This window comes from Rhineura floridana, chromosome 12 (assembly GCF_030035675.1).
Source record: "Rhineura floridana isolate rRhiFlo1 chromosome 12, rRhiFlo1.hap2, whole genome shotgun sequence".
Taxonomy (NCBI): domain Eukaryota; kingdom Metazoa; phylum Chordata; class Lepidosauria; order Squamata; family Rhineuridae; genus Rhineura; species Rhineura floridana.
The window spans coordinates 26,800,069-26,826,066 of record NC_084491.1 but is presented as its reverse complement, the minus strand read 5'-3'; the positions used below and the strand labels follow the sequence as shown (position 1 = coordinate 26,826,066).

The 25,998-nt window shown below is 45.0% G+C and overlaps 1 protein-coding gene and 1 pseudogene across 4 annotated transcripts in view; both read right to left on the bottom strand.

Moving 5' to 3' along the window:
- The window catches only part of ROBO4 (roundabout guidance receptor 4), a 98,375-nt gene that overhangs the window by 52,350 nt on the left and 20,027 nt on the right, over nucleotides 1-25,998 (bottom strand). For all 4 annotated transcript variants that reach the window (XM_061593010.1, XM_061593011.1, XM_061593012.1 and 1 more), the window contains exons 5-14: nucleotides 21,785-21,923; nucleotides 18,042-18,169; nucleotides 13,630-13,760; nucleotides 12,070-12,289; nucleotides 9,773-9,894; nucleotides 8,560-8,731; nucleotides 6,991-7,185; nucleotides 4,233-4,275; nucleotides 3,187-3,326; nucleotides 1,290-1,628 (exon numbers count right to left, since the gene is read on the bottom strand). In XM_061593010.1, coding sequence (XP_061448994.1) covers nucleotides 1,290-1,628; nucleotides 3,187-3,326; nucleotides 4,233-4,275; nucleotides 6,991-7,185; nucleotides 8,560-8,731; nucleotides 9,773-9,894; nucleotides 12,070-12,289; nucleotides 13,630-13,760; nucleotides 18,042-18,169; nucleotides 21,785-21,923 — 1,629 coding nt within the window. The remainder of the gene's footprint in view (nucleotides 1-1,289; nucleotides 1,629-3,186; nucleotides 3,327-4,232; nucleotides 4,276-6,990; nucleotides 7,186-8,559; nucleotides 8,732-9,772; nucleotides 9,895-12,069; nucleotides 12,290-13,629; nucleotides 13,761-18,041; nucleotides 18,170-21,784; nucleotides 21,924-25,998) is intronic.
- Nucleotides 4,747-4,855, bottom strand: LOC133368906 (5S ribosomal RNA; annotated as a pseudogene).

The window sequence follows — 25,998 nt, the reverse complement described above, 5'->3', positions numbered from 1 at the left end:
CTTCATGAATCTGATCAATGCTTTGCGCACAGTGACACAGGCTTGAGTTCATTAAAAACTCTAGTCCCTATTAAGACTAGTGAAACTTTTTGCAGATCCACACCATATGTTTAAAGCACACCTAATGCACATTTAAAGCACATGACTCTCCCAAGGAATCCTGGGAAATGTGGTCTCCCCCTTACAGAGCTACAAATTCCCAGCTTTAAAAACGACACTTCTCCACAATTCTTTGGGGGAAGTCGCACACTTTTAATGTGTGTTAGATGTATGGTGTGGACCTGCCCTTTAAGGAGCCATGAGTCATGTTTGTCATGTTTGCTATCACAGATGATCAAAGCCCCTCCTCTGGAGTGAAAATATTGATTGCTGGAGACTTAGTGCCAACGGTTATTTAAAACCAGTACCTCAAATTCTGTCCTCCTTACCTGTGTGCACCCTTCCACTTTCCTGCCGGCGCTAATGTGACAACTTTCTACCTGCCATCATTGTACCTCCTAACCAATATTAGGGTCCTCACAAGGAACCATCTCCAGAGGGAAACACTTTTTTTCCCCAGGCAGTAAACCTGAAATTGAACATTAACAGAACAGCTTGGTGGTATGATCAGCTGCCCAAAGAACTTGTAGAATCTTCTTCCTTGGAAGAAAAGGTTTCTCTTAGTGAAGCTGAGTTGCGGCTCAGTGGTGGAGCTTCTATTTTGTATGCAAGGGTCCCAAGTTCAATCCCTGCCATCTCCAGGCAGGGCTGGGAAAGTGAGCCCTGTTTGAAATCCTGGAGAGCTGCTGCCAGCCAGTGTAGACCAGGGTGGCTAACTTCTGACTTTCCATTAAGAATGGCAGGAGTTGCTACCCGACAAATTATGGAGGCCCGTATGTTAGCTGTCCCTTGGGTAGGGGATACTGAGCTGGACGGATCAATGGTCTGGCTCAGTATAAGGCAGTTCCTGTGTGGTCTAGGCCTTCCTATTTCAGGACAAGGGGTCAAAGTTCATAATCTACCTGCTCTCTTTCACCTAGGGATGCCAATTTTTTTTTCTGGCAAGGCTCCTGTGACTTTAACAGCTGCACAACAAAATTAATCGGGTGTAGGGGTCCCAGCAGGCAGAGGCAGTCATGGGAAGAAGCTTCATCTGCTGAACTGCTAATTGTTATGCAGCTGTTCAAGGCACTGGAGTTCCGACAGAAAAAAATATGGCAACTTTACTTTTACAACTCTATATTCTGGCTTCACAACTACTTCCAGGCTTTACTGTGTGTGTGTGAGAGGAGAGAGAGGGGGAGTCTTACCTTTCTTGCTATTTTTATCCCAGGATCTCTGGGGTATAAGATTTGGAGATAGGGAACCATTTGTCTTCCATGGCCCTTGTCGCGCTGCTCCCCTGGCATTGGCCATCCGTGGATTCGGACTGCAGTGGGGCATGAACTTCTGCCCACCAGTACATGCCACTTCCACAGTATGCAGGCTGGGGTTGGACAGGTGAGGCAGAGGGGCATTGTAGAAGGTTTTCAGGTCTTTCACAGGAAGATCTACATAGAGGGCCCCATATAGGCTGCTGCTCCTACTATCAGGCACCAAAGGAGCCGTTTGGATGCGGGATCCTTCGCTCTGTCTGTCAAAGGACACAGCTGGGGGGCGGGGAGGAAAGCAAAACGGAAGAGCCAGTCGGGGTGGGTGGATCAAGCTACATCTAGTTCATACTAGTTTTGCACAAGTTGATTCATAAGTTCATTTTGCACTAATCTGCATGTTTTTGTAACAAAACGCTACATGAAAATTCATATTTAAATATGTAGATTTGAATGTGTTTTGTCTTACAGCATGCATTTCTAAAAGTATATCTTATCCTTAAGGCACATATTTTATATGCATTTTGGTACGTTTGCTGAGAAGAGCACTGCATCTGAAAATTCCTGGCAATGCAAAATGTAAAGGATAGCTGCATTCTGATTACTTCAACAGGCTTAGCATAAATGCATAACCATCCAGGCTCCTAGAGTGGAGATAGCAGTCACATTGTTCCTCTGCCAGTCTTGTTGCTACTGCACTGCTGTGAGCTAAGCCATGGTTTGGTGCAGAGTGTCATCTGGACCCTGGCTCATGGTTTGTCTCTAGTAGTGTAGCGGCAAATTCAAAAGTGCAGAGACCCTTCATGTTAGCCACAGCCACACCCCTCCCCCTTTTTTGCTGCTGGGTTGAGAATGAGATCCTCGTTAAAGCCTTCTCTCACAACAGACATCTCTAGAATCCAATAAGCATGAAAGAGGAGAGTGTTAGCTACCGAGAAGAGTCTTCTCAGTGGCTGGCTCACATCCTTTCACTCTGGTTGGCTCCAGTCAGGAGGAAAGGACAAGGAAGCATGTTAGAAGACTCTTCTCAGTGGCTAACACACTCCCCTTCCATGCTGCTTGACTCATAGGATGCTGGAGACACAGGGACCTTGCTGGGAACCCTCTCTCAAAAACGTAAGGGGTCTAATACCCCCTGAGACCCTGAATGACAACAACCTTGATTGTCTCACTCTAAACAAACCATGAGCTGTCACCATGTTTTTTTCCCCTGGGTTTACAGCTCATGGTTTCTCTGAGTAAGACAAACCATGAGCCCTGGTTTGGATGGCATGCTATGCCAAACCATGGCTTAGCTCACAGCAGTGCAGCAACAGAACTGGGGTAGGAGCATAGTGGCTGCAATCTCTTCTCCAAGAAATCTCTAAACCAGCATTACATGCAAACCAGATTATGGAATAAAATTATATTGTTAGTGGATGAAGGTGGCAATGAGCTGAGAGAGGAGGATTGGAAGGAGCAGTGACCAAGCCCGCTGGGGAAGGGCCATAGCTCAGTGAACAACTGCTTTGCAGATTCAATCCCTGGCCTCTCCAGGTAGGGCTGGGAGAGACTGCTGTCTGAAACCTTAGGAAGTCACTACCAGCTTCCTATGTTCCTAATATACAAATGAACAGCATTAAAAGTGGATGCACAGTTGCACCCCAAACTCTCTACCCTGTTTGTGGGGGCTATATTGCCAAAGATTCTCTAGGGCGTCTTATGTGTTCTCCAACACATCAGGGACAGCCTGAAAGAGAAAATTCTCAGGAAACGGAACAGAAAATGCTTTTGGGAGAAATTTCAGCCCAGCTCTAAACAACAACCAACCAACCTGCTGTTGGCCAGTGGCACTTACTAGATTTGTGGAATTCCTGGTTGTCTTTGGGCTCAGTCCAGAGGAGTTGGCTGCTCATGCTGCTGCTGCTGCTGTAGTTCTTAGAGCCTGAGGTCGATTTCCATGTGTTTGAAAGCCATGGGGAATCACTCGAGTCTACCCTGCAGCCAAAGGGAAAATACACTTTCAAAGTCATGGATCTAGATCGACAGATAGGCAGGCAGGCAAGCAGACTACGAAATAAGAGGTGCCCAAGACTAGGGATGGGTGAACATGTCGATTTCAGTTTCTCTCAGTTTCTTATTTTTCCAATCTTGAGTTCCACTTTTCCACATTTCCATTTCACTCTGCAAATTAATTTTTTAAGGCCTCATGAAAATTCATCAGCATTTTAGTGCAATTTCATCCTAATATACATATTTTTCAAAGCAATTTTATCAAATATTTTACCATTTGCGTGCACACTTTACCCTGGTATTTGCATTTGGGTGCACATTGCTTGGCTGGACAACTCCAATGCAAAATTGAGAGATGTGGGGATGTCAAAGAGTGCCTATGTTTCAGTTTGTGTACTGTTCTGGAAAGTACGAATTGGGTAGGTTTGCCTTTAAATGCAAACCGAATTGAATTTCCCTTCCTCCCATCCCTGGCTGAGACATAACTCTAGTGGTAGCATGGGCATGTCTTCATCTGCTCACACAGAACTAGCAAGCTGCAGAATTATGTGCCTCAGTGCTTCAAAGCCCTCCTCTTGTTTTGAATTGGACAACCTGGAAGACTAAATGGATATATAGACCGGAGACCCCTTTTGATAACAGAGGACACATCTCCAGAACTGCAATGATTTTGTGCTGCTTTTGCATTATAAGTGCAGGCCATAAAAGAAAGAAATGGGATGATTACTTATTCCTAGTCATGGTGGTACTGGGCGATAACTTACCTCCTCCCTTATCCTCCTGATTGCTGTCAAGCATTCCACATTTAACTGTTTTGCTAAGACATCTGTCTTACCTGGAGGTAAATAAAATATGCATACATCCCTAGAGTTCCGGGGATCTGCGGCATACCTGTGTTTGATGATGGTGTCATCACTTGCATTCCTGTACAAACCTGGGGAGAGCAAGATGCATGGTAAGATAGTATTAGACAGACACACTTGTCTTCATTTACAGTTCATGTTTGGGTGCCACGGCTATCCACAGCACTCCCCTGCTGCTCAGTACAAGGCCTCTTCTTATGACCATACTAGATGTTGCATGCAGATCCATGTTACATACAGAAAAGGCTGACTCTGGAAGGGAAATTATGATTGGAGAAGCAGCCAAGACACTGTACTCAACCCTTTTCCCACTTGCTATTTTTCTCACTCTAAAACACCCCCATGCCAGCTTGGGCTACAGAAACCAATCAGTAGGCAGGGCTGAACAGTATTCAGCTAAGATCTACTCAGAATTGGTGGTGTTGTTATATGCCATCAAGTCGATTACGACTGATGACGACCCTATGAATCTTTTCTGGATATATTCATAGGGTTTTCATGGTAAGAGGTATTCGGAGGTGGTTTACCATTGCCTTCTTCTAAGCCTGCAGCACCTGGTATTCCCAGGCGGTCTCCCATCCAAGTACTAACCAGACCTGACCCTGCTTAGTTTCCAAGATTAGGCAGGTTCAGGGTAGTATGGCTGTAGGCACTACTCAGAATAGGTCCACTGAAATTAATGGACCTAACTTAGACATGTTTATTAACTTCAGTGGGTCTATTCTAAGTAGGACTAGCATTGAATATCACCCTATGTCAGAACCATAAGTCAAATCAGGAGGCAGGGTCGAGAAATGAGCCAGTAGTCAGAACCAAAGAATAACCAAGACTGCGGGAATCACCAGAGCTCAGGAAGAACATGTGGCTCAAATAAGGCTCAACTGGAACCAGAGTTCCTCTTATACTCCTTTCTGTCCATGGCTGGTGTCCTGGTCAATTCTGTTGGATTCAGACTCAGACTCACTGGTATGTTTTTCTCCATCATGTTTAATGTGAAATCTCAGTTCAGAGCATTTCATAGATCAGCTTTCAGATTACACAGAACTCTGTGTCTCTTCACAGTCTAACTAGGCATGACAATTCAAACTAAGCTGTTGTTGTAGTAAGTAGACACATCCCTTGAGATCCTTTAAGCAGGCTTGGTGAGGGCTCTCTCTATTTGCATGGGGAAGATTTCTCTGAATGGGATTGTGTGAGCAACGAGCACTCCTATGGAAAAGTTGAAAAGCAGGCGCTATCTGTGAGCATGTACAAATTTGTCTGCATGTCCCTCTCAGGGGCAGCACTTCATTGAGACACCTCCTCCTCCTCAGACACCACCTCTGGTTGAGCCTCCAGATTCCTCCTCCTTGAGAGGAGGCACAAGCAGCAGGGGCGGCTAGGGTGAGAGGGCTGAGGGAAGGGAAGGGGGCTGGCTCATGGTCAGACAGTGTTTCTTCAGCTGCAGCTGGACCTTCAGGGGTGAAGCTATCACTGTCTAAAGTGCTGAAGCCTTCTCCTGTTTCAGCTCCCTCCTGTTGCAACCCACTGGGCCCCTCCCCAAGATCCCAGACTTCTTCTTCTTCTTCTGATCACTCCAGAAACTCTCCATGGAACTCATGACAGCTAGCCTGGGCAGGCAGAAGTCAGTCCAGGGCCTGAAGGTGTTTCACTGAGAAGCTTCAACCTGCAGTTCAGTGGTTCGCCACATGGGGGAGATGTACACAGATCCAGCAGGTCCTCACCCTCTCACCTCCAAGTGGCTTTTGCCACTGTAGGGGGTCCAAACGTGCATTTTCCCAAAGTCCGTTATAGGGGCTGGACAGACACTGCTGCAACACTGGGTAGCATCCTAGGTTGCCACAGGTCTCCCAGTACCAACCAGATCCATGGATCCATCTCCATAAAGACAACTGCTGCTGCTGTCGTCAACTCTACACACAACTTGAACATTTCCTAGCTGAAATGGATGGGAATCTGCAGCCCAAATCTTTCAAGAGGTACAAGCACAGATTAAATAACTTGCTGGGGGAGAAAGTGACCTCTTGGTGTGTTTAATATCTTTTGCTTGTCTGAATGGGGGACAAAGAGGAGCATGTTAAGTGTAATTTACATTTGTTTCTCTGCCCAGTTTTGCCTTTGGCCCTGTCCACCACAGGCATGTGGCCCTCAGAAAGTTGCCCAGAAGGGCATGTGGCCCTCGGGCTGAAAAAGCTACCATACCCCTAGTAAGCAGAGTTATTCAGACTACCTAACACTGTCCCCTGAGCCCATTTACCCAGTAAAGACCCACTGAAAACCACTGTGTGATGCCCTTTCTATAAGCCTAAGGCTTTACTCTTATCTGGCTGCCAGTTAGCTGCTGGGTAAGTATTGGGGACTGGTTTGGTGTATAAAGCCCTCTACACCTTGGAAGCAGGATACCTGAAAGAGTGTCTCACTCCTTACATACCCAGTCGAGCTATGCACTCTGCAGGTGAGGGCCTCCTGCAAGCGCCATCTCTCATCAGGAAGTCCATTCCGCACAACATAGGAAGCAGATCTTTAGTTGCGGCACCAACAGTTTGGAATTCCTTCCCCTTAAAGCTTAGACGGGCGTCATCTCTGTTATCTTTCTGCCACCTGCTGAAGATTTTCTTCTTTCAACAAGCCTTTTAAGTAGAGACCTTAGCCGAGTTTACATGTGTGTTAGAATTGTTTTTAAGATTTTTTTTACTGCTTTATCATTTGTTTGCCATCCTGGGCTCCCGGGGATATAAATTGAATAAGTAATAATAATAGTAAATAATATCTAAGTTCTCCCTTACCTTCACCTAGGGCATACTGCCGCCCCCGGCCATACCGCCTGGCTTGCTGCTGGCAAACATAAACTGCCAGCACCATCAGCATGATCCAGAGGGCTGAGCCCATGCTGGCAATGAAGACAGGCTGGCGCACTACTTCCAGAATGTAGTTGTTGGATGCAAAGTCTGGGGTCTTTGCCATCTTCTCGACTGTCGGCTCTGGAAAGGAACGAGGTGTGAGGATGAAGTTAAGCAGCATAAGAATCTGAGCTTGGAAAAGTTACTTTTTTGAACTACAACTCCCATCAGCCCCAGCCAGCATGGCCACTGGATTGGACTGATGGGAGTTGTAGTTCAAAAACAGTAACTTTTCCAAGCTCTGATAAGAATGAAAGCTCACAGGAGAAGGTTTGGGCTCCGTGTACCCCTGAGGAGTCACAATGGCTTCCATAGCTGAGTAGTCAAACATGCTCTGCATGCAGGAGGTCCCAAGCATCTGAAAAAAGGATATTGAAGAGCTGGGAAAATTGCAAGCTTTCTTCTGTGAGATGTGGTGATGGCCACCAACTAAGATTTATTTATTTATTTTATTTATTACATTTGTATACCGCCCCATAGCCGAAGCTCTCTGGGCGGTTTACAACAATTAAAAACATTAACAACGGATATACAAATTTAAAAACACATCTTTACAAAACAATTTAAAAACACAAGCTAAAATGCCTGGGAAAAGAGGAAAGTCTTGACCTGGCGCCGAAAAGATAACAGTGTTGGCGCCAGGCGCACCTCATCAAAAAGATCATTCCATAATTTGGGGGCCACCACTGAGAAGGCCCTCTCCCTTGTTGCCAGCCTCCGAACTTCCCTCAGAGTACTAAGATGGATCTCAAAGGGGGTAAGACACATAACTACTGGTCATGACAGATGTGTGCTGCATCCGGTACTCAACAGCCAATACCCGTTGCCATTGCACTGATATCCCTGCTTGCAGGCTTCCCACAGGGATGTAGTTGGCCACTGTGAGGACAGGAAGCTAAACTAGGCTGGCCTTTCATATGATTCTGCAGGGCTCTTAATATGCTCTTGTCTACTCTCACAGGGTCACAGGAAGAGATTTTTTTTTCCTGACTCTGCCAACTCAGATCATTTTAACGGGAAATGCTAGATACATAACAAGAGGTCTACATAGCCACTGGTCATGGTTGATGGGAGTTGTCATTCAAAACATTTGGAGGGTACCAGGTTGGAGAAGGCTGTTCTCTAGTGACACTTCTGATGCAGCTGACTGATTTTTACATTGCCAAATCAGGGAACTATCATAATGAGTGATCTTAGCAAAGCTGGCGGTGTCTATCTAGGCATGTCTACTGAATTAGCGGGTTCAGTGAGTGTATACAGGATTGCACTCTTAAGTTCTAAAACAGGGATGAGGAACCTGCAACCCTCCAGATACGGTGAGACTATAAATCCCATCTGCCCCAGACAGCATGTCCAATGGTCAGGAATCTTGAGAGTTGTGGCAACCAAATGCTGTTGGACTACAGGTTCCCCATCCCTATTCTAAGAGATCAAGTATAAAATAGCACCACTGACCTATAGCACTGCATACAGGGTTGCTTGCCACTCCGATGCCAGCCCCGTTGACTGCTGCCACCTGGACACAATATTTCTGCCCATTAGCAAGGCCTGTTGCTTCTAGACTGTGTGTTTTCCCGTCTACGGTCCTGTTAAAGCCATAAAGAGTTTCATTGCCCAGGAACCAGACCTGCAAACACAAGGAAAAAAATATCAGTCTGTGTACATTGAGCAGCATAAGCCAGCAATGGGTAGGTGCTTAGCACCTTGGATAGCTCCTTGAAAATTTGGACTAAAACCCAGAGCGGATTCACTGCCCTGCTGACATCAGAGCCACCGGCTTCCACTGCAAGCCAGCATTTCTGCAAAACAGAAGTGCATGTGAGACAGAACCAAATATAACCTGTACAGAGCCACACAATGAGTAATGCTGCAACACATGGATGCAATGCTAGCAAAAGAAGCCAAATTATGCAGAGGTGGGGAACCGTTTTCAGCCCAAGGGCCACATTTCCTTCTGGGCAATCTTCTGAGGGCCACATGCCAATGGTGGGCAGAGTCAGAGCGAAAAGTGGGCCGGGCAACGAATGGAAGTTTTACTTCTGCACAGGAGGCTAGTTTCTACATACATTCCCACACCTCCCTCTGTCCTCCATCAGACAAGCAAGAGACATTTGCATTCCAGCCATGCAAAAACACTCGGGGGGATGAAGCAGGACCAGTGAGGGGTGTGGCCGGGAGAGAGTTCTGAGGGCACAATCCAGAGGCCTCGGAGCTCACATTTGCCCCCCCGGTCTTGAAGTTCCCCACCCCTGCAACAGAACATGAATCTAAGTGCACCTTCTGTACATGCCTAATACACACACAGCACAATAGCAGACAAAAGAGGAAATAAGCCTTGCGATGGCACAGTAAGAGTGCGATTCTCCCACGTCTATAATTATTTAAGGAAACATAAGATATGTCGCTACATGACACATAATTAAGCAAATGTCTAATTTGGCCTTGAAAAACCAGGACAGAAGCTCCCTCACGGTCAACTACTGGCTATCCCCGAAGCATTGCAACCACACTGTTTTGCTGTGCTCCATCCCCATGAAATGTCCTACTCCGCCACACCTTGGTGTTGTGCTACATAGTTGTCCTCCCCTGAGGTTCCTTCTGTCCTTCAGCATCAACCCCGTACTGAGCTACCCAAATTCTGGCTTGCGCCAATTCCCCACTTCCTTACCTGGTAGCCCCTGATGATACCGTTCTGCATGTCGTGTGAAGGGGGCTCCCAGTGGATTATCACAGTGCCATTCCTATCTTGGAACGTGGTGATGCTGACACTCTCAGGGGCAGCTCCAGGTGCTGAGAAGAAAGGATGGAGACTTTTAGGAGAAGGCACACCTGCACAACAGGCCTCTACTCCTGGCGTAATCTCTCCTCTTCCACCTTTGAGCTTCTCCATACAACTCTTCAGCCACTCAAGATAAGGACTTCAGGACTGAAGAATCCTGATCCTTTGCAAGCCTGGTGGATCCCAGAGGTGTCAAGAGGAAGAGGAAATGAGCCTCAGGATAGTATGGCTGGCTGAAGATGGGGAAAAGGAGGGTGGTGCTTAGGAGGAAAAGCTTCCCTAGGGCACAATTCCCCACTCTAGCAGTCACCTCCAGGTATAAGCTCTTCTGCTGTGTTCAAGTGCATTAAAACACAGGGAGAAGAGCCCTGCTGGATTAGACCAAAGACCCATCTAGGTCAGCATCCTGATGGCCAGCCAGATGTCCCCAGGAAGTCCAGAAGCAAGGCATGGAGAGGAACAGCCCTCTCCTGCTGTTGATAATCTTCAGCAACTGATATTCGTAGGTACACTGCCTCCAAACAAGGAGGCTCCATTTACCTATCATAGCCAATCGACCTGTCCCATTCCATGAATTTGCCCAACTCCCCTTTTAAAGTCATGTAAGCCAGATTCCATCACCCTCCATGTGGCAGGGAATGCCATAAATCAATTACTGTGGTGCATCATGACTGTTTCCATGAGCATAACAGAGGGAAAAACAAGCTATGAGGTTCAATGGCAGATGATGTCCTTCAGGGGCACTTCAGCTCTGGAAACAGTCAAGGAAATGATTCTGCTTCTTAAACACCTAAAGCAGCTTTTGCCAACTTGTTGCCCTGCAGATATTTTGGACTCCAACTCCCATCGGCCCCAGGCTCCAAAACCTCTGGAGGGCACCAAGCTAGTGAAGGCTGGCCTTCAGATTAAGTTTGTTTTTGCATTCTGTGCTCTGTTCATGTCACTTCACCACAATGAGGCAGGGACTGTATTTTGTTGCCAGTGCTTATCATTGTCTGGGTTTTGCAAGGCACAAGAGCACAGAGGAATTCTATAGGCCAAACTCCCCTCCCGCCGACAACCTGAAAATTGCTGGAGTCTTGGCAGACCACTTAATAATTTTTCAGCCTGTTGTAGCAATCATAATGTGCTGTGCAATTTTTGGTTCTATTTTGCTGCATTCCGAAGAATAAAAACACAATTAAAAATCACAGATGAAGCTCCACGGACCACAGTTTGGGAACCCCTGCTGTAGGCCTCCAAAGCATCGGGAGGGGGTAGGCCAAAACTCAGTGGCAGAGCACATGCTTTGCATGCAGAAGGTCCCACGTTCAATCTTCAGTTAAAGGGGCCTCAGGTGTCGCAGCTAGGAACACCTTGTGCCTGGGAGAACCTCTGCCAGCCAGGTTAGACAATACTGGGGAAATGAACCAACGGCCTGACTCTGTGTACAGGAATGGTGAACCTGTGGCCCTCTAAATGTTGGACTGCAGCTCCCCTCATCCCTGACCATTGGGCCATGCTGGCTAGGTCTGAGGAGAGTTGGAGTCCAGCAACATCTGCAGGGCCACAGGTTCCCCATGTCTGATACGAGCCATTTCTTTATGTTCATATGTAGCCCGTTGCCTAAGGAAAGTCATTTGCTGGGCACAGATCACAACATCGTCACTTTCTCTAGAATAGGAATAGGGAGACTGTAGCCCTCCAGATGCTGCTAGACTACCCATCATCCCTGACCATTTGTCCATGCTGGGTGGGGCTGATGGGAGTTGGAGTCCAACAACATCAGAAGGGCCAACGGTTCCCCATCCATGTGCTAGGACGGGGCTTCCCAAGCTGTGGTCTGTGGACTACCAGTGGTCCACAAGCTTCTTTCAGGTAGCCCGCAACAAGTCCACATGAAATGTTTATATTAATTTTTATTTGTATTTTTATAGCTTTTTTATTCCTTATATTGCATTTTATTCTATGGAATGCAAATTGAAATACAATAAAATACAATATGGGGGGGAAGAATCAATAAAAATACAGTTAAAAAGCATCTAGCACAGCACATTATAGTTGGCACAGCGGGCGGAAACACCATGAAGTGGTCCACCAAGGCCATCAGCAATTTTCAAGTGGTCCATGAGGAAAAAAAAGTTTAGGAGCCACTATTCTAGGATATTTAGTGTTCAGAAAGAGGCAGTGAGGATAGCGGCTTGTACCTTCTTCTGGAATCCAGAGGTGTCTCATATTGCTTTCTGAGCCATAGACCTTCCCTGAATACGGTCGCACCTTGAACTCATACTTAGAACCTCTCTCAAGGCCCGGAACAATGGCACGGTGGTCTCTTGGGACATTCCATTCAGCCCAGGGTGTGACTGCAGGCAGCAAGGAGCGATAGAACACCCCATAACCATCTATGTGCTGGGAAGCGGAGACAACCTTCAAGGCAATAGATGGGAAATCTGGATTAATTTCCACCTGAGAACAGGGATGGACAAATCTGCCAATTTCATTTTGTTTCGGTTTCTCATTTTTCCAACCTTAAAATCTGTTTGCTCCATTTCCATATCAGCTTGTGATTATTATTATTTTTTAAAGTATGCATGAAAAATTCATATGTATTTTGGAGTATATTTCTCCTAATACGTGTTTTTTGTGTGTGCCGGTTGCCTCACATACTTATTGCTGCAAGCAACTACCCCTAGTGTAACGTAGCTGTATATGCTATTTTCAGGAATAGATACACTTGTGTGCACTCTTTTTGGCTGGAGAACTGCATCACAGAATCTGAAGAGGTGCAACTTTCAAAGGAAAGCTGTCGTTTGGTTCACTTATTGGTTCAGAAAATGTGTGTTACGTGGGTTTGCATTAAAACGCAAACTGAGCTAACTTCTTCCCCATCCCTAGTTCAGACAGAATAGTGGAAATTCCAGAAACCACAGCATTGTTAGGGTCAAGTGATTCTGCTGGTGGGTAGTAGGACACTGGTAGGGATGGGTGAGAAATTTGTTTCAGTTCACATTTCAAGCTGAATCTATTAAATTTGCACTTTCCGAAACAATATGAGAACTGAAACACAGCCATCCTTTGAAATTCACTTATCTAAATTTTGTGATGCAGTTCGCCAGTCAAACAATGTTTTAAAACATGCATGAGAAATGGCTTGCAAAAATGTGTTTATTAGGAGAAATTTGCAGTAAAATGCTGAAGAATTTTCATGATGAGTTTTTTTAAAAAATGCAAATTGCTGCATAAATGTGGAGAACTGAATTTAAGACTGGAAAAATGAGAAACTGGGAGAACCATTTTCATCCCTAGGCGGTGGCAGGGTTTTGAGAAACAGAGGAGGCCCTTTATTAACTCAAAAGCAACGGAGGCGAAGTGAGAACAGACTAGAGCTAAACAGAATCTTCACCCAGATTAAATTAAATTCTGCAACCTTTTGCAATTCAGCTATAAACATTTGGTTTTAAAATCGGGATGCTAAGAAACATTTGTTGACAGTTTCCAGTAGCCTTGTTTAACATTAACAGCCACACTCAATAACTTAAATCCTGTGGGTTTGGTTTTATGGTGATTGTATCATTCTATTGTGGTTATGCATAGCTTGTTTTTATGTACACTGCTTAGAAATACAAAAGATTAAGCAGTATATAAATGCTGATGCTGTTTAAAATTTGCTTAAGCAGTATATAAATGCTTTAAAAAAAAACTAACTTGAAGACGTGATGCCCCTACCCGTGTGCTCTGATGCTGGTCTCTTGCTACATCTAACTCACCTTCCAGTGCAGGTGGGCTGCTGGAGTGGAGGGGACAGCAGTGACATTTGCCAGGTAAACCCTGACCTCCATCAGCTCCTTCAATACATCTTTTGGTCTGTCCTGTTCCCTCTGGCCTGTGTCTGGTGGATCTAGAAGCCGAGAAACAAACCCAGAGTGTATCCTTGATTAACCTGAACTTTAACCTAATTGAGAGAGGTGAGGTCACTCCTGGAGTCATCTCTTCCTTTGCATTGCATTTAAGTTTAGTTTAATTTTATGCTGCTTTCCCACAGCAGCTCATAATAAACAATAGCTTTGTATCAACATGTATCACTGGGGTGTGATGTGGTTTTCCCCCACAGCCTTCCTCAACCTGGTATCCTCCAGAAGTTGTTGGACCGCTGCTCCCATTATTTATTATTTATTTATTAAAATATTGGTATACCTCTTTTTTGTTAAAAACATCAAAGCGGTTTACAACATGTTAAAAGAAACAGCAACTATAGAACAAAAACATTAAAAATACAATAAAAACAAAGGTCAACTGTTGCTAAAATAGTATCTTCTCAACAGCATGCATAAGCCTGGTGGAAGGTTTTCAACAGGCACTTAAAAGTTAAAACAGAAGGTGCCTGCTGAATCTCTGTTGGCAGAGCATTCTAGGGAACCAGGCAAAGGACACTGAAGGCTTGATTTCATGTTGATGGCAAATGAGCCTCATCAGCTTGGGGGGCAACCAGTGCTGCTCCAGCAGATGATCTCAGTGATTGAGCTGGGATATAAGGTTTCAGGTAATCCCTAAGATACCCTGGACCTAAGTTATTCAGGGCTTTGTTTTTTTTTTTTTTTTCAATAATTTTTATTCAAATTTTCATAAAACATACAAGACGAAATCATAAAACATTCAAAGACAAAAAACAAAATCAAAAATAGTTAAACAAAAAAAAATAAAATAAAAATAAAAATAAAAATAAAAAATAAAGAGTAAAATATTGACTTCCCATTTGTCAAAGATCAGATCAGTTATAAGTCTATAATATATAACAATCCTGTCTCTTAAGTCATATTATAAAATCACTTTCCTCCAATAGTTATCTTACTTAATCATCAAATCTCATAAACATTACTTTATTCTTTCCACAAAAAGTCAAAGAGAGGTTTCAATTCTTTAAGAAATATATCTATCAATTTTTTTTTTCCAGATAAGCATATCGATTAATCCATCTCATTACTAATTATGATAATCTTATTGTCATAACCATAGTCAAAATAAACATTTCAATTAATCCATCACATCAGAATCTGTTAGGTTCAGTAATTTCAGTAGCCATTGTTCTATTATCCCTATTAGTTCCATTTTCCATCTTCCATCTTCAGTAGTCTTGTTAAGTCCAGTAATTTCAGTATCCAATCTTCCATTATCAGTATTCCATAATAATCTTGCTGTCAAAGCCATAGTCATATAGTAAGAGTCTGATGGGAATTACCTCTATCCCAAATATTTTCTTGCCATCCATTCTGAATAGGTTGCTGAAATACTGCTGTAAAATCATATCTCTGTTCTTTTTTTCAAAATACACTGGGTCATCTCTTGAAAGTTTTTCCATTGTCACATGGCTGCAGTTAATTCCATAGATTTTCTCTATATTGGGCTCCATCACATCATTCCAGTCCAGAAGATTATCCATGCCATTGATAACTTTATCTCTAGAATCTTCATTAATTTCTTCAGAGATAACATTGAGTTCCAAACAATAGATTTTATTTCTAAAGTCCATAGACTCCAAATCTTTTTCCTGTTCCACGTTTGTTCCAATCTCCGGGGTCTCCTCTCTCACAGGGACCCCTGTTCCAGTCTCCAGGGTCTCCTCTCTCACAGGGACCCCTGTTCCAGTCTCCAGGGTCTCCTCTCTCACAAGGACCCCTATGTCTTTAATCTCCTGTGTCTCCAAACAATAGATTTTATTTCTAAAGTCCATAGACTCCAAATCTTTTTCCTGTTCCACGTTTGTTCCAATCTCCGGGGTCTCCTCTCTCACAGGGACCCCTTCCAGGGTCACCTCTCTCACAGGGACCCCTATATCTTTAATCTCCTGCGTCATTTTACTCAATTCAATTTTCAACTCCTTACAACCCTGTCGCAGGTTTTGTTTCGTTATCTCAATCTCATCCATTATTTTCTAAAACATAGTTATTTCCAGATTCTCAGCCACTTTCTTAATTGCCATTTTAAAAGAAAAATATAGGAAAACCACTTCTTATTTCAGCAACAATTGGGTTAATACTCCAAACTTGGTGACATCACAGTATAAACAGAGCAGACAGCCTTATCTCTCCATAGTTAAGTAAACAAAATGCAGTTCCCAGGATCGAAACAATTAATGGCAGTCGTCAGAAAACAGATTCGTCAAAATAAAATAGACCAAAAAGAGAGTAGTCTCAGACAATATAATATTCTTCAAAATAAAAATCTGGAATAGAAATCCCTCTTCTGTGTATATCTTTAGAATGCAAATCCAGGACAGCTTTTTGCAACAAAAACAGAGATAAGCTATTAATTAGTGCGTAGCAGAGAGAAGTTATGGCTCCCCAGTGAGATGTCAAAAACCGATCAATCTGGCAAATCTCTTTTAAACAGCAACAATTTAAGTCAAGTAAAAGAAAAATATAGAAAGAAGGGTGCTTGCCTGTTAGTGCGTTCTCTCTTAGAAGATAAGATAAACGTTCGCTTTATCAGATAGAGCTTGCTGTTGAAAATCCGTCCCACCTTCGTCGGCTGGACCTCGTCCCATAAATTAATGAGATCTGGTCGTCCCAACAAAAATAGGCTTTGAGGTTAATCTCTTCGTTTCTCCCTACCCGGGAGAAGTTTAATCAGTCAAAAAAAAAGAAAAAACTGACTGATATATCTGAATAAGCTTCTTTTGAGGCAGGAGCCCGTCTCAAAAGCAGGCACAGGCTAAGTCACCCTTCCCGGAAGTCGTTATTCAGGGCTTTGTAAATAAATACAAGGACCTTGAACCTGGTTCGGTAGTGGATGGGCGGCCAATGCAAATGTTGAAGAGTGGTGTCACGTGTTGTTGGCCATGTGCTCTCATCATCAGTTTGGCTGCCACAGTTTGCACCAACTGGAGCTTCTGAACCAGGGCCAAGGGCAGCCCCACATAGAGTGCATTGCAGTAATCCATCCTCAAGGTTACCAATGCATGGACTATAGAGGTCAGGCTATCCCTGTCCAGGAATGACCATAGCTGATGAACCAGACACAGCTGGTAGAAGGCACTCCTAGCCACAGGGGATACTTGGGCTTCTAGTGACAAAGATGAATCCAGGAGTACCCTGGGGCTACAGACCTGGTCCTTCACAGGAAACACGACCCTAAGAGGTAACCTGCCTATCTCCCAGACATGGGAACCACCTACCCAAAGAGCTGTTGTCTAAAACATGTGGAAGACACCAGGCTGGGGATGGCTGCTCCACAGCAACCAAGAGAGAAGGTAGGTCATCACCTAGTTGGGCATCCCAGTGAGAGAGAGCATTGCTAGCCTTTTAAGGACATTCTGCAGTTATTGCTGCTAAAAGCCCTGCGTTTCCCTGGATTCCCTACCGATTGGCCAAAAGGGATGTAAGGCAACAGTGCCAAATCCAGGTGGCAGGTCTTGGGCAAGATGCTCTCAATGGACCCCCCTCCTTGAGTGCACCCACCTCCTCCATCACTATCGCCACTGTCCATTCACCTGCATCTCCCTCTGGTCCAATTGATACCATAACCAAGAGAGAGGCAGAGTGCAAGACGTGCAGAGAGGATTGCTTCTTCTCTTTGCTCCTCTGTTAGCTTGCTTATTTGAAGGCAGCTCGTGAACAGGCAGCAACAGGAAGGCGGAGAGGCAGTAGAGCCACAAGGATCCAGGGATTTGCATTAGGCCCAGTACTGAGGCATGGGCCTTTGTAGGTTACCAACAATGCAGATTCCTGATGCTGGTCCCATTCGGCAGGAATAGTGAATGTATCCACATTCTCTCTTGCTAATCCTGTAGATCAGGGTGGGGAAACTTTTACAGCTCGAGGGCCACCTTCCCTTGTGGGCAACCTGCTGAGGGCCACATGCCAGGGGTGGGTGGGGCCAGAGGCAAGAAACTGGTGTGGCCAGAGGCAAAAAAGCCAACAGGGCCAGAGGCAAAACTGGCAACCCATATGATTCATATCTTTTAAAAATAGGCTTCCTTTCTGCCACCTACAAGTCAGAGGTTTCTACATGCACATCTCTCTCCATTCTTCATCCAGGCGAGCAAGAGGCATTATCATAGTTTGCCAGGCAAAAGAACTGTGAGGAGCATGGCTGGTGAGAGGGGGAGTGGCTTGGGAAGTGGGTGTGGCCTGAGCAGAGAGAGTCCCCCAAAGAGTGTCTTGCCTTAGATATTGCTGCTTACCCTGGACTGTTAAAGATGCCTTGGCAGAGATGGTTCCCACCTGGTTGCGAACAGTACAAATGTATTTCCCAGCATCATTCATTGTCAGATGGTGAATCTGAAGGGTGTTTTCTTGGTTGACTTCATACCTGTGAGGAGAGGTACAGAACCCACAGGCAGTGATTAGGGATGGACAAGAATTTTGATTCCGTTCGCCTTTCAAGCCAAATCCAAAAACCTGCACTTCCCAAAACAATATGAGAACCAAACCACAGCCATCCTTCAAAATCTGCATTTATTTGAATTTTGCAGTGCAGTTCCCCAACCAAGCATTGTTTACGTAAATGCATATGTTAGGGGAAAGTGTGCATAACAATGAATATGTGAGTGAAAATAACGAAGATGCACTATATGACAAGAAATGGCTTGCAAGAATGTGTACATTAGTCAAACATTCCTACAAGAATGTGCTTATTAGGAGAAATTCACACTAAAATGCTGGAGAATTATCATGAGGATTTGCAATTGCAGATTGCTGCAGAAATGTGGAGAACTGAATTTAAGACTGGAAAAATGAGAAGCTGAGAGAGCCAACATTTCCATACCTATCAGTGACTGAGGCCTTGTTTTACACATGCGTGTCCATCTCTTGATAGCTATAATATCCAGAAATAGCCTGCATGCATGAAAGAGCCGCCACAGGAGCAAATGCCAAAGACTCTGGTCTGATGTTATTGTATCCTCAGGACAACATATTCCACTAGAGGCAATTCACATGTCAGTCTGCAAATCCTCAAGAAGTGGCTCACACATGAGCACTCTACATTGCTCGGACAGTAGCATTAAGTGGTGTGTGAATGTGCCACGACAGATAAATCATTAAAACAGCCTTGCAAATAAGCCCCCCCAAATAACTAGCCTGTATTTTAAAAAAAGGACTAGCCTGTTAAGACACTAGTAGCTGAGCTTCTTCTTGGCCATGGAGGAGGGGAAGCCTCTTCCTCTGTGGACAGCATGAAAATACACTAGAAATAGATGGATCTATCCTTCGCTAGCTGAGAGCAGCTAGATCCAGTAAGGAGGTATAAATGGAAATGGAATGCCTTCAAGTCGATTCTGACTTATGGCGACCCTATGAATAGGGTTTTCATGGTAAGCGGTGTTCAGAGGTGGTTTACCATTGCCTTCCTCTGAGGCTGAGAGGCAGTGACTGGCCCAAGGTCATCCCGTGAGCTCCATGGCTGTGTGGGGATTTGAACCCTGGCCTCCAAGGTCGTACTCCAACATTCTAACCACTATGCCACACTGGTTCTCTAGTAAGGAGGTAGGCTCCTTCTATTCTCACAGGTCACTGGTGGGCTAGCCTTTAGGACTGAATAGTAGGAGGTAAGGAACTCAAGCGGAGGCAGTCCTCAATGGCTATTACTTATATGCTAACTCCAGGATCAGAGGCAGCATGTCTTCAAATATCAGTTGCCAGGGAGAAAGGGTTATTGCCTTCAGATCCTGCTTATAGTCTTTCTATTTATTTATTTTTATTTATTTATTTATTTTATTTCATTTTTAAACCGCCCATAGCGAATAGCTCTCTGGGCGGTGAACAAAACAAGATTAAAATACAATATTACAATAAAATTACAATAAAATCAGCAACAAGTTAAACGAAAAACATTAAATGAAACACATTGAACATTAAAATGCCTGGGAGTATAGCCAGGTCTTAACCTGGCGCCTAAAAGAAAGTACCGAAGGCGCCAGGCGTATCTCCTCAGGTAGGCTGTTCCACAGTTCGGGGGCCACCACAGAAAAGGCCCTAGATCTAATAACAATCCTCCGGGCATCCTGATGAGTTGGTACCCGGAGGAGGGCCTTGGATACTGAACGAAGTGAACGGGTAGGTTCATATCGGGAGAGGCGTTCCACAAGGTATTGTGGTCCCACACCGTATAAGGCTTTATAGGTCAAAACCAGCACCTTGAATCTGGCTCGGAAACAAATAGGCAGCCAGTGCAGGCAGGCCAGGACAGGTGTTATATGCGCAGACCAGCGGGTCCTCGTCAACAACCTGGCTGCCGCATTTTGCACTAGCTGAAGTTTCCGAACGGTCTTCAAGGGCAGCCCTACGTAGAGCGCATTACAGTAGTCCAGTCTAGAGGTTGCCAGAGCGTGAACAACTGAGGCGAGATCGTCACTGTCCAGATAGGGGCGTAGTTGGGCTACCAAACGAAGATGGTAAAACGCATTCCGTGCCACCGAGGCCACTTGAGCCTCAAGCGACAAGGAAGGGTCAAAAAGGACCCCCAAACTACGAACCTGTTCCTTCAAGGGGAGTGTAACCTCATCTAGAACAGGATGAACATCCACCATCTGGGCAGGTAAAGAGCTCACCAACAGTGTCTCAGTCTTGTCTGGATTTTCAGTTTATTAGCTCTCATCCAGTCCATTATCGTGGTCAGGCAACGGTTCAGCACATCAACAGCCTCACCTGAAGAAGGTGAAAAGGAGAAGTAGAGTTGCGTGTCATCAGCGTACTGATGGCAACGCACTCCAAAACTCCTGATGACCGCACCCAGAGGCTGCATGTAGATGTTAAAGAGCATGGGGGACAAGACCGACCCCTGAGGGACTCCACAATGGAGAGTCCAGGGTGTCGAGCAATGTTCCCCAAGCACTACCTTCTGGCGACGATCCGCTAAGTAGGAGCAGAGCCACTGCCAAGCAGTGCCCCCAACTCCCAACTCCGCGAGCCTCCCCAGAAGGATACCATGGTCGATGGTATCAAACGCCGCTGAGAGATCAAGGAGAATCAACAGAGTCAAACTCCCCCTGTCCCTCTCCCGACAAAGGTCATCATACCAAGGCCAAGACCAAGGCTGTTTCAGTGCCAAAACCGGGCCTAAAACCGGATTGAAACGGATCCAGATAATCGGTTTCATCCAAGAGCGCCTGGAGCTGGCCGGCGACCACCCGCTCCAAGACCTTGCCCAAAAAAGGGACATTCGCCACCAGTCTATAGTTGTTCAAAATATCTGGGTCCAAAGAAGGTTTCTTTAAAAGAGGTCTCACTACTGCCTCCTTGAGACTACCAGGGACTACTCCCTCTCTCAAGGAGGCGTTTATCACCTCTTTGGCCCAGCCGGTGGTTACAGCCCTGCCGGCCTTCACCAGCCAAGATGGGCAAGGGTCAAGGGCAGACGTGGTCGCCCGCACCATTCCAAGCGCCTTGTCCACTTCCGCGAGCTGCACCAACTAGGGACGTTGAGTTGGCCACTGTGGGAATCAGAGGTTGTATGCCTCTGAAAGCCAGTTGCTGGTGAATGAATGAATACTCTGCTCTTCCTCCTAGCAGAGCCCAGAATGACTGCACTCATGCTCTGCCTGTGGCTTCCCATAGGCATCTGGAAAACAGGATGCTGGACTAGATAGCCCTTTGGTCTGATCCAGCAGGCCTCTTCTTCTGTTCTACCTTGGTTCCCCTGATAGCATTCAAGAGGCAGCTGGACAGCCACCCAGTCAAGTATGCCTTCATTTGAATTCCAGCATTGAGCAAGGGGTTGGACTCGATGGCCTTATAGGCCCCTTCCAGCTCTACAATTCTATTATTCTATGACTAGCAATAGCTAGGTGACCTAAAAACAAAGCCGGAGGAATAAATCTATACAGACAGGAGCATCAACACTTTGATTTCACAGGCTATGATGCTGCGGTTGGGCCAGGCAGAAGGAGATGGAAACAACTCCTCCGAATGAAACAAGCATCCTCACCTTCCAGAGGGAAGCTCTCCATTTTCCTTGTGCCACTGGACAACGGGTGTGGGGTCTCCATAGGTTCCGCACATGAACAGGATAGTGCTGCCAAGCTTGGCCACAACGTCATTAGGGCGCCGAGTGAATACTGGCTTTTCTAGGATGGGAGAATCAGACAATTTAATCAAACCTAATAGTTTCTTAGGATTTTTAAAGCTCTCAAAAGCACAGGTGTCATATAGAGCCCAGCCATCAACAGCCATTATTACTTTTCTGCATGATTATCCACCTCTGTCTCCATCCATGTTTACGTATGAACACTCTTTCCCATATTTTCCAGTGATAGATCCAATAAAGAGAACCAGTGTGGTCTAATGGTTAGAATGTCAGACTGGGACCTGGACAACCAGGGTTCAAATCTCCACTAGGCCGTGAAGATTGCTGGGTGAATTTGGGCCAGTCACTGTTTCTCAGTCTAACCTACCTCACAGGGTTGTTGTGAGAATAAAATCGGAAGGGGGAGAACCATGTTTGTACACCTCCTTGACCTCCTTGGGGGAAAGGTGGGATACAAATGTAAGAAATCAATCAATCAATCAGGGACACCTGAAATTCTGTTAAAAATAAAGAACATGAGAACATAAGAAGAGCCTGCTGGATCAGGCCAGTGGCCCATCTAGTCCAGCATCCTGTTCTCACAGTGGCCAACCAGGTGCCTGGGGGAAGCCCGCAAGCAGGACCTGAGTGCAAGAACACTCTCCCCTCCTGAGGCTTCCGGCAACTGGTTTTCAGAAGCATGCTGCCTCTGACTACGGTGGCAGAGCACAGCCATCATGGCTAGTAGCCATTGATAGCCCTGTCCTCCATGAATTTGTCTAATCTTCTTTTAAAGCCGTCCAAGCTGGTGGCCATTACTGCTTCTTGTGGGAGCAAATTCCATAGTTTAACTATGCGCTGAGTAAAGAAGTACTTCCTTTTGTATGTCCTGAATCTTCCAACATTCAGCTTCTTTGAATGTCCACGAGTTCTAGTATTATGAGAGAGGGAGAAGAACTTTTCTCTATCCACTTTCTCAATGCCATAATTTTATACACTTCTATCATGTCTCCTCTGACCCGCCTTTTCTCTAAACTAAAAAGCCCCAAATGCTGCAACCTTTCCTCATAAGGGAGTCGCTCCATCCCCTTGATCATTCTGGTTGCCCTCTTCTGAACCTTTTCCAACTCTATAATATCCTTTTTGAGATGAGACGACCAGAACTGTACACAGTATTCGAAATGCGGCCGCACCATAGATTTGTACAACGGCATTATGATATCGGCTGTTTTATTTTCAATACCTTTCCTAATTATCCCTAGCATGGAATTTGCCTTTTTCACAGCTGCTGCACACTGGGTCGACATTTTCATCATGCTGTCCACTACAACCCCGAGGTCTCTCTCCTGGTCGGTCACCGCCAGTTCAGACCCCATGAGCGTATATGTGAAATTCAGATTTTTTGCTCCAATATGCGTAATTTTACACTTGTTTATATTGAATTGCATTTGCCATTTTTCCGCCCGTTCACTCAGTTTGGAGTGGTCTTTTTGGAGCTCTTCGCAATCCCTTTTTGTTTTAACAACCCTGAACAATTTAGTGTCGTCAGCAAACTTGGCCACTTCACTGCTCACTCCTAATTCTAGGTCATTAATGAACAAGTTGAAAAGTACAGGTCTCAATACCGATCCTTGAGGGACTCCACTTTCTACAGCCCTCCATTGGGAGAACTGTCCATTTATTCCTACTCTCTGCTTTCTGCTTCTTAACCAATTCCTTATCCACAAGAGGACCTCTCCTCTTATTCCATGACTGCTAAGCTTCCTCAGAAGTCTTTGGTGAGGTACCTTGTCAAAAGCTTTTTGAAAGTCTAAGTACACTATGTCCACTGGATCACCTCTATCTATATGCTTGTTGACACTCTCAAAGAATTCTAATAGGTTACTGAGACAGGACTTTCCCTTGCAGAAGCCATGCTGGCTCTGCTTCAGCAAGGCTTGTTCTTCTATGTGCTTAGTTAATCTAGCTTTAATAATACTTTCTACCAGTTTTCCAGGGACAGAAGTTAAGCTAACTGGCCTGTAATTTCCGGGATCCCCTCTGGATCCCTTTTTGAAGATTGGTGTTACATTTGCCACTTTCCAGTCCTCAGGCACGGAGGAGGACCCGAGGGACAAGTTACATATTTTAGTTAGCAGATCAGCAATTTCACATTTGAGTTCTTTGAGAACTCTCGGGTGGATGCCATCTGGGCCCGGTGATTTGTCAGTTTTTATATTGTCTATTAAGCCTAGAACTTCCTCTCTTGTTACCACTATTTGTCTCAGGTCCTCAGAATCCCTTCCTGCAAATGTTAGTTAAGGTTCAGCGATCTGCCCTATATCTTTCACTGTGAAGACAGATGCAAAACTTCATTTAGCTTCTCTGCAATCTCCTTATTGTTCTTTAGTACACCTTTGATTCCCTTATCATCCAAGGGTCCAATCGCCTCCCTAGATGGTCTCCTGCTTTGAATGTATTTATAGAATTTTTTGTTGTTGGTTTTTATGTTCTTAGCAATGTGCTCCTCAAATTCTTTTTTAGCATCCCTTATTGTCTTCTTGCATTTCTTTTGCCAGAGTTTGTGTTCTTTTTTATTTTCTTCATTCGGACAAGACTTCCATTTTCTGAAGGAAGACTTTTTGCCTCTAAGAGCTTCCTTGGCTTTGCTCGTTAACCATGCTGGCATCTTCTTGGCCCTGGCGGTACCTTTTCTGATCTGTGGCATGCACTCCAGTTGTGCTTCCAATATAGTGTTTGTAAACAACTTCCAAGCAAAGGGCCTCATAGGAAGCTGCCTTATACAAAGGCAGATAATTTGTCCATCTAGCTCAGTCCACACTGACTGGCAAAGGCTCTCCAGGGTTTCAGACAAGGCACATTCCCAGCCCTACCTTGAGATGCTGGGAATTGAACCTGGGGTCTTCTGCATGCAAAGCAGATGTTCTGTCACTGAGCTATGGCCCTTCATGTCTTCAGAAATGCCAACAAGATATGCAAGCTTGTGGAACTCTTCATAAGTAATTCATATAGCCTTTGAATTTCAAGATTTAAGTGACTTTGAAACTCCCTGATGCTTCAGAATGATTTTGTGAGGAAATAAAACATAAAAGGACAGACTTTACGTGACAATGTATTACAATTTTTTTGTACTCTTGAGCATTATCATTTTCTTCCATTTTCCTTTCCCTTTTTTTTCTTTTTGTGTGTGTGTTATGTGCCTTCAAGTCAATTTTGACTTATGGCGATGCTATGAATCAGCGACCTCCAATAGCATCTGTTGTGAACCACCATGTTCAAATCTTGTTAGGCCTGTGGCTTCTTCTATGGAATGAATCCATCTCTTGTTTGATCTTACAAGGATGCTAAAAGTGGTTTCTAACTATAATATATTTTTGTAAGTGCCACGCTGTCTATGAATGCTTCAGCGCAGGTGCGCGGTGGAGGTTGCTGAAGCATTCATGGCAAGCGGAGAGGGAAGGAGAGGTGAGCGGTTGAAGTGAGCAAACTGTAGGGTGAATGTTTTAGCTGCCTGCTTTGGTGGCAGTGGTGGCAGCAGCAAGAAAAGGGGGGCAGGCGAACTGCAGCTGTGCTGGGCTCAAGGCTGGGGGCAAGGAAGGAAGGAAAAAGGAAGGAAGGAGGGAAGGCCGAGCAGTGCTGGGCTCAAGGCTGGGGGCAGTGGGGAGGCTGGTGAGCGGCTCATACAGTGGCGGCGGCAGCAGCGGCCTATGCAGCAGGAAGTGAAGAGAGCAGGTGGGCTCTGCCCCTATAATTTGTTCATATTTATATATTTATTTTGTTATTGTTATTGGAAACAATAGATAATGGAACTGAATAAGCTAATGATCCAACCACTTCTAATGATGTCACATCCTCAAATAGCTTTGACATTGTTACATAGCATTTCATTCATGAATCACTTCCATTTTCAGAAATTTGATCCTCTAATAAGCTTCCCACTGGCCAAGTAAATGCCTCTCACATGCCAGCTTCTGTATGATGGACGCATGCAGTACCCCTGAGGAAGGTATTGATGAATATGATAGGAAACAGATAACATCCCTATTAAACAGGAAGATACTCTCATTCTGTAAACAAGCAATTCAGCCCTTTGAACAGGTGAAGCTCATGGCTACAAATTGTGCCCATCAGCCCTA